Source organism: Oryzias melastigma, linkage group LG20, assembly GCF_002922805.2.
Source record: "Oryzias melastigma strain HK-1 linkage group LG20, ASM292280v2, whole genome shotgun sequence".
NCBI lineage: Eukaryota > Metazoa > Chordata > Actinopteri > Beloniformes > Adrianichthyidae > Oryzias > Oryzias melastigma.
Genome location: NC_050531.1, coordinates 24,916,053 through 24,925,031, shown reverse-complemented (window position 1 = coordinate 24,925,031; position 8,979 = coordinate 24,916,053). Strand labels below are relative to the sequence as shown.

At 42.1% G+C, this 8,979-nt stretch overlaps 1 protein-coding gene across 1 annotated transcript in view; it reads left to right on the top strand.

Annotated features, from left to right (window-relative positions):
• The window catches only part of LOC112139055 (polypyrimidine tract-binding protein 2), a gene marked incomplete in the record, with an annotated part of 27,921 nt that overhangs the window by 12,684 nt on the left and 6,258 nt on the right, over window positions 1–8,979 (top strand). Inside the window, 6 exon segments of the mRNA XM_024261755.1 lie at window positions 1,871–2,017; window positions 2,103–2,213; window positions 2,662–2,872; window positions 3,871–3,986; window positions 8,257–8,290; window positions 8,767–8,859. Coding sequence (XP_024117523.1) covers window positions 1,871–2,017; window positions 2,103–2,213; window positions 2,662–2,872; window positions 3,871–3,986; window positions 8,257–8,290; window positions 8,767–8,859 — 712 coding nt within the window.

The following is an 8,979-nucleotide window of genomic DNA, read 5'->3' as shown; positions in this document are numbered from 1 at the left end:
CAGAGGGGAACAGGTTTGGAGACCACAGGATTTCATCTCTGCTCTTTGCAGATGATGTTGTTCTGTTGGCTTCATGGAGCCAGGACCTGCAGCATGTATTGGAGCGGTTTGCAGCCGAGTGTGAAGCGGCCGGGATGAGGGTCAGCACCGCTAAGTCTGAGGGCATGGTTCTAGGCCGGAGAAAGGTAGTTTGTCCTCTCTCGGTGGGTGGAGTGCTCCTGCCTCACAGGGAGGAGTTTAAATATCTTGGGGTCTTGTTCAAAAGTCAGGGAATAGTTCTGGGTCGTGACCGAAAGAACTGAAATGAGTTTCCTCTGGGGGGTGGCTGGGTGCTCCCTTAGAGATAGGGTGAGGAGCTCGGTCACCCGGAGAGAGCTCGGAGTAGAGCTGCTTCTCCTCCTCATCAAGAGGAGCCAGTTGAAGTGGCTTGGGCATCTGGCCCGGATGCCTCCTGGACGCATCCCTGGAGAGGTTATTCGGGCCTGTCCCACTTGGCGGAGGCCCCGGGGAAGACCCAGGACACTCTGGAGAGACTATGTTTCTCGCCTGGCCTGGGAATGCTTCGGGGTCCCCCCAGAGGAGCTGGAGGAAGTGGCCGGGGAGAGGGAAGTCTGGACCCACGACTCGGTCCCGGATGAGCAGAAGAAGATGGATAGATGGAAATTGTAAAAAACAGTTCCAGATTATTCAGACATTCAGTCTTTGTCATTGAGCTCATCCTGCTTCAGATCCTGTTGTTCCTGAAGCTTAATTTAAGTCCACTTGAGGTAAATCCTATTGGTTGAACAGGATTTGGAACGGCACACAACCTTTAATGGATCTGTAGACTTTTGCCTTAAGATTGTCTTGATCTGGAAATGTGGGTCCTTTAAAAGCCTCATGGAGCATATAGTGGCCTCCTTCATCCATGCTTTAAGGAACGTTTGAACCAACCAGAGATTTTCTTGAGCTCTCAGTCAGAACTCAATGTGTCAAAATTCCAGCATACTTTGGTGGAGAGAGGAAGCGCTTCTAGGAGGAAAGCTGTCTCTGCTGCAATCCACAACCAGTCAGTCGGTATGGTTGAGCAGCCTTAGGAGAAACCCTCCGCAGCTAAAGATGCAAGAAGGGATCAGAGAGACATCAAAGAGATATCTCCCCCACTTTGTCGTGACTACATTATTTTAAATACCAGATCTATGAGGATATTAAAGATTGAGGATAGGACACATCCAGAAACATACATCATTATCCTTTGTGCAAACAGCTGCAGAGCATGCTTGACCTCGGACTGGGGCCGCATACCGTCTTTCATGAGGAAAATGACCCAAAGCATACTGCCAAGATTTCAGACACCTGGACTGCCCTGCAAATGTCTTTTGGCGGTCCAGTCAGAATTCAGACATGACTTTCATTGAATATCTCTGCTGAGATCTAAAAATAACTGTGCAGTGACGCTCATGCTCCAATCTGATGGAGCTTACAGAAAGGAATTGGTGAAAACTGCCCAAAGATGAGATCAAAGCTTGTTTATTCCTGTTCAGGGGAGACTCGTGGCTGTAATTGCAGCCAAAGCTGCATCAACCTTGACAACCTTTTTACTTAGAAGCTGTAAATACATTTAATTTCTGAGGTTTTCATTTAACTCCTTTTTCAGACGTCTCAAAACCCTTTTTTAAGTTGTCATTATTGGATATTTTAATACAAATATAAATGGAATTCCCTTGGAAAAAAAACTGAAAAAATGAATGAAGTGCTATTAACACTCTCCACATGGACTGTATATCAGAAAATAGATGCGCTACCACACCTCTCTATTCCCAAAGCAGTCGTACCCCCTCCCCCCTACCCGCATGGCATGATCCATCTGAACTGGGCTGTTTGACCACAGCGGACTCAGGCGGTGCTGCAGGCGGTCTCAGCAGTCCAGTCCCCGAGCTCGGAGGTGCAGGAGGTTCTAGCTGCAGCGTCCAGCCCTGTACTGCGGATTATCATCGACAACATGTTCTACCCCGTCACGCTGGACGTGCTGCAGCAGGTGGGCAAAGAGCCCGCTTTCTATGGACCGAACACACAATCCACATGCTCAGCTGGTAACACTTTTGTCTTCTTTGATTTGACAGATATTTTCAAAGTTTGGCACAGTCATGAAGATTATCACCTTCACCAAGAACAATCAGTTCCAGGCTCTTCTGCAGTACAGTGATTCTGTCCATGCGCAGCACGCTAAACTAGTAAGAGGCTGCTAGCTGGATTCATTTTCTAATTACTTTTAGGGCTGCCACAAACAATTATATTAATAGTCGACTAATCGCCGACTATTTTTTCCGATTACTCGACTAATTGGGTCAGGCGCAAAATGGGTGTAAAGCACACATCTTAATCATCATCAGCTTTAAACTAACTTGACATATAGCATTACTTAGCTAAAAGCACTGAAGTTGACAGCTGAAAACACTGAAGCTGTTAGCCAGCTAAAATATTAGTTAAAGGCCAAATTAGCCTAAAAAACTGAAAAAATCATTTCTAATGTACTACATTCTGACTCCATTTAATATAAAGTAACGACTAATCAACTATTAAATTAGTCGTCGCTTATTTTTAAGAGTCGATTAGTCGACTAACCGTGGCAGCCCTAATGACATTTTCCTCATTATGGACTATGACATATTTTTCTTTCAGGCACTGGATGGTCAGAATATTTACAATTCCTGCTGCACACTGCGCATTGACTTCTCGAAGCTGGTCAACCTGAATGTTAAATACAACAATGATAAGAGTCGTGACTACACCAGACCTGAGCTGCCAGCAGGTGACGGTCAGCCCACTCTGGACCCCAATGTGGCTGCTGCTCTCAGCAAAGACTCCACCTCCCTCCTCGGTAAGATCCCAGGTACTTTGCCTCTTTCTTCTTCTCCCAGTCATATTTATTTTGCTTAGTATTACTCTTCTTGTTCATAGTTTTGATTCCCAGGAGCTGCATTGTCCACTCAGAGACTTGCTCAGTTTGCAGTTCAACTTTTCAGCCTCAGTGCTGCACTACTGACATGTGCTTTTCTGGTTATAAGGCAGGGACAACATGTAATACAGTGAACATCCATGCCCTGCTTCTTTCACCAAAGTTTAGTAGTGACTGTTCAACATAGTAAATGTACATTTTTGACACAGTCCCCCTGTTTGATGCTGTAGCTGAACAGGCTCAAAGGTTAGCATCTGGGCTATATGATGAGTTCTGTTTTTTGTACATATTAAAGACACCAGACAAGTTCTTCTGTGGAGTGATAACAATGGTTTAGAACAGGAATAAGGAGCTATTTTTAAATGTTTGGAGCCAGGAAATGCAGATTGAGAGGATTTGACCGTCTGTGGAGGGACCGTGGATGCTGTCAGAGACTGTAATCGTATGAGGACAGAGTTGAATGGTAGATGATCGGCTGGAGTGACCTCTATAGGAGCCAGAGGTTTATATTTGAATGGATTATGATATCTTGGGTTGGGTTGACAACATGTTTGCTGAGTTCACAAAGCTGGAATAGTTTCAGACCCTTCATTGGCAGTCTGTAAGTTTTTCAAGAGGCCATGTCTCTGTATGTACATTAGGATAAGGTAACATTATTAAACACAGACTACCTCTTTCACAAAAGCTCTTAGAGCTGAAGAGATGTTGTGTTACAGCAATAGAAATAGCAGCTGATTATGAAGGAGTAGCTAGTGAGGTATGAATCCCCCCACCCCCAGCAGTCCCTTCTACAGAAAACATGGTTGAAGGAATAGAGAGCAGTAGAATGGCTGCTAAGCTGAAAGCCGTTGTGTTTTTCTCGATGTGATGAAGCTGTGATGTGGTGTACCCAGATGCTCCCCCCTCCATGATTGTGTTGTCCCTCCCACCAGGAGCCTTGAACCCTTTGAGTGCGGCGGCGGCAGCTGCTGCTGCAGCGGGTAGGGTTGCCCTCGCCGGACAAGCGGGATCCGGCGGGGTCCTGCTGGTGAGCAACCTCAACGAGGAGGTGAGTCACATGAAGGCAGCATTATGATGGACCCCCCAGGCTTCACATCCCCCCATTAGTTTCTGTTTCTCCCTCCCATGTTTCAGTTTTGGTCAATTCAGCTCCTTGTAACGTTTACAATTAATTTTACATTGTTCTTTCTTTGATGTTTAGAGTATGTTTTGATGCTTTTTTTTAATATGGATCTTACATTCTACCTCATTGCAGTCTGTTGGTCATGGACAGTTCAGTTCATAAATTCTCTTGAAGGACCAAAACATGATATCGTAGATGCTGGCAGCGGAAAAAAAGAGTATTTTCTGAACATTGTCACAGATTTGGTGGTTCTTGTTTGGTTCTTGTCTTTGGCTCAAAGTGGGACAGATCATGTAATTTTACTGCTACTTCACAACCACTAGATCAGAGGCGCAAAAGAGAGGTGGGAAAAAATATCGCTATGGCGAACTATCGTGACATTTCAACTTACGAACGATTATCGGTCCTCTCTCCCCTCTCCCCTCAAACGGTTTCTTAAGATAATACCAAGAAGTCCACCAGGGGGTGCTTCTCGTGAGCATGACAGTGAAATGTAAGGATTCTGTAGCGAAACCGTCATCAATTTTACCAGACCAATAGGTTTTTAGTCTGAATGCCTAAATACATAGTGCCGCGGGCCCAGCGCGGACATTGAGTGATCTTTCTTTGCTGCTTTTCAGCATGCAGTGGGAAGGGGAGGGGCTCCTCACACGTTCTCACCACCTTCTGATGTGTGACGCTGACGTATGAAAACGCACGCGGATGGCAGAGCAGACACGAGAAAAAAGGTCCAAACTTTGTCTATATTTTTCTAAAGTAGCACACGCTGTTTCTAATATAGCAAGCATATGTTATGTTCTAGTAAAGCAAAAACATGGATTGTAAGGGCGCTAACAGCAGTAACCGTCCAAACACCGTGCTAAAACACAGCTGATACTAACGGAGCACAGCGTCTAGCAGGGTTATTGATCCAACAGGTACACGTCACTAAAGTGTTGATTTTCAAAGATAAGTGCAGAAAATTTTAATAAATAGAGGGGGAAAGTGAATATGGGTGCCAGCACTGTAAAAAACAGTGATCATATAACATTAACAGGCCAAACATTAATATTAGGCCTCAGTAATAATAAATTATCTGACATAAAATGTTAATTTAATTAAAAAGCAACATTATGAATTTGTATTTCCACATTTATTATTCTATGAAGTGAGAAGGCCATTTGCTATACTCTGCATTTTAGTTCTTAACTGGAGCATTGTTTATTAGTTATCTTAAAATGTACACAATTATTGGCATGTGAGTGTTTATTGATAATTTTATTCTAATGCTGGAAAGGGTGTTAAATTAACATATTGTCTTTTAAATTGCTCTAAAAAATATTTTGAAGAAAAAAAGATATATTTATTTAGAAAATACTTATATATCATAGATTAACAAGGTAATATATTGATAATTGCAGTGTTTCTTTTATCGAGAGACTATCTGTATTGTGAATGGCATTGTATCCAGGGGTATACTGGAATTATTGTGTTAACGGTTAAGGGTTGAAATTAATCAAAGAATTCTTTCATTTAGTACCGTTCAGTTAAAATCCTATTGAAATATGGTCTTGTGAAGACGGAGCCTGAACTGTCCTGGCGTGCATCAGACTAGAACTGAAATCTCCCGTTTTCTGTAGATCCTTCCAGACACTCTTCAGAGTTTTTCTGTTTTGTTGTTAGTCATCTGTTTATTTTGTGTCTTACTTCGCCCGTCTGTTTTCTTCCCAGCTTCCTTTGTGTTCAGAGAGTGTGAGAACATTCTCTTCCCCGTCCTGATGTTTTGCCTTTCTCCTCTCGGCAAACTCAATTTACCTGGCTAACTGTCTCTCCTGTTTTTCTCTCTGAGCTCCTCACCTGTCTTCAGCACACATGAAAGCTCATTTGAAAGCCTTTTGTTGTGTCCTAACGCGGGAACAAACAGCTGGCTCTCTGAAACGTTTGCTCTCCGTCTGTTTCCTCTGCAGTTTTTGGTTGTGTGCTTCAGCTGTGACGATTGAAGGACGTTTCATTTGTCTCATCTAATCTCTCTCTGCTCATCTTTGACTGTGTGTTGCTGGAGATGGACAGTATCAGAGCGATACTCTCCTGAAGCTTGAGTGAGGGTTGGGTTTCTCCATGTGGCTTTGCATTCCCTGCTGCATGTGCTGCTCAGACTAACATAAAGTGCATGACCTCCTCTCAGTCTGCTGCTGCCATTCTCTGTGAAGATTGTCTACTCTCAGATTGCTAACCTGCTGCATGTTGGTTTAGCCCAGGGGTCGGCAACCTTTAACAGTAAAAGAGCCATTTAGGCACGTTGGATTTGCATTCATGACCTTCTTTTTGCAATAATAAATATGAATTATGCCTATTTTTTGGCACGAACAAAAGCAAAAATATAAAAAGGACCTAACATCTCTCAAAATGAGATTTTTTTATTATTTTTTATTACATTTGACAGAAGCTCAAATAACTAATTTTCAAAATAAAAGACGCTCTGTTCCAAACAGGATCATCTCAGTGCAGCTATGGACAGCTAGTAACCAATGTTGTTCAGCATAAGAAAATCTGTGTTTTTAACTCATAAAAGATCAAACTTTTTACCAAAGTTTTGCTCTGCATATAAAATCTGTTCATTCTGGAGGTAGAGTTGATCAAACAAGACGTCTTCAGGTCAACAGGGTGTAAAAACCTACATAGTTTATCATCTATGTCACACGGGTCAAAGTCAAGGCCCGGGGGCCGGATCCGGCCCTCCGGGTAATTCTATCCGGCCCTCCAGGTAATTCTATCCGGCCCTCCAGATAATTTCATTTTATTGTTATTAATGACCCAAAGTTATCTTGTGCTCATTGTATGAGTTTGACAGGATTTATTTTTATGTAGAGTAAAATATTGAAAGTTATTTAAGGTTTAAGTTGATTTATTCTGGAATAATATTCCTGCATTTTTATTATTCATAATAATGTTAAAAAGTTACAGTTTTAAAGTTTTAAAAATTGGCAATCTGCTAACTTTTTATAATATTTTTGGCATTTACCAAGATTTTTTTAGGCTATTTTAAAGTTTAGCTAATATTTCAGCTACATACTAGACTTTTTTGGGGGTTTTTTGAGGATATTTTGAAGTTTAGGTATTTTTCAGCTACATGCTGGAGGTTTTGGTTAACCTAATTTTTTTTAGGTCAATTAGGAACATAGCTATTATTTTAGATGGCTATCAGCTTCAGCATTTTCTGCTATTAACTTCAACATTTTCAGCTATCAGCTTCAGTGTTTTCAGATATCAATTTCAGCATCTTCAGCGGCCAAATTCAGCTTACAGCATTCACACTAGCATTATTGCTGGTAATGTTATATGTCTATTTAATAATTACGTTAAAAAGTTACAGTTTTATAGTTTTAAAATGTAGTTTTAGATTCTTCAATAAATGTTTATCATATTCGGTCTGTGACCTAAGGTGTGTTTTAGATTTTGGCCCCCTGTGCGATTGAGTTTGACACCCCTGATTTATGTGCCCCACAGCCTACAATTTACAAATGTAACTAATCTAAATTTAATAAATGATAATTATGCTATCCTTACTTTAAAAAAATGCTATTATTTGTTTTTTCTTCAGTCAGAAAGCCACAGTAGAGAGCTTAGAAAGCCACGTGTGGCTCTGGAGACGCCGGTTGCAGACCCCTGGTTAACCCCATGGTTCTGATTGGATGTTGTTTATTTGATTATGATTTTATCCCCTACCATGATTTTTTATCTTGCCCCCCCCCATGCCTGTCCAGGATGAGAGACCTTTTGGCTGTTTCGCAGTGTTTGGATTAAAGAAAACATTGATCCAAGCCATAATCTTTGACCAAACTACCTGCATTATTCCAGTGTACTGACCTCTATTTTATTTTTGTCCCCCTTTTTCCCCCGCTTTAAATTTTTGTTTCCCTTTCCAAATGTGCGTCTGTCTCCCTGTAAATCTGCCCCCACCCCATTCCTCCCTCATTTTTTACATCTTTTTTCATCATCACCCTCTCTTGCTCCTATATTAACCAACCTCCCCCTCCCTGCCAATGTTTCCTCCCCCTCCTCCATGAACTTTGCGGGGGAAAAAAACAAAAACACCACCATGCTCCTACCTACCTCCGCTCTGGATCGATCTGTCCATCTCTACCTCCGCTCCGCTCCGACTCTTCTACCTCTCTACCTGTCTCACGCTGCTTGTTGCTCTTCTCTCCCTCTAAAGATGGTTACGCCCCAAAGTCTGTTTACCCTCTTCGGTATGTTATCGTTAGCTCTCTCCTCTCCCTCTTTCTCTCCTTTCACTCTGATTCACTTCTATCTTTGAGTCCTAGGTTTGATTAGAAATATTGATTCAGGCATATTTGTGTGGATTCACACACTGTAGCGTCTGTATCATTTGTAAACATTGGGCTCCCTGTTTAGTGGTTTGGGTTAATGTTCATTCCTGCTCTAAAATTGACAGTGGAGTCTTAACGCACGGTTAACCTTGTGTTTGCATGTTGTTGATACGTATATATGCCATCTGACACAGCTTGATATTTCTTTATGTAGAGGGGTGGGTGGGGGGCGCTCTCTTCTCTTTCTTTTCTTCTCCACTCTGCTCACACTCAGACCTGTTGTTATCCTCATGTATATTTTCTCTTTTCTTGGTTTGAGTAAATGTTTTCCTGTTTGGTTTCCGTTGGTTGCTGCTGACGGTCTTCTTTGTGTCCACTTCACCTCGTCACCGCAGGAGTGTACGGGGATGTCCAGAGGGTGAAAATCCTCTACAACAAGAAGGACAGTGCTCTGATCCAGATGTCAGATTCTAATCAGGCCCAGCTTGGTGAGTTCTTCAGCTCCTTGGAAATTAAAGTCCCCCCTGATGAAAATCCTGTTTTTAGAGTTTATAACATGTCTGTTTGTCATTTTTCTTCTGAAAGAGAACAAATGTAATAAGAAATAA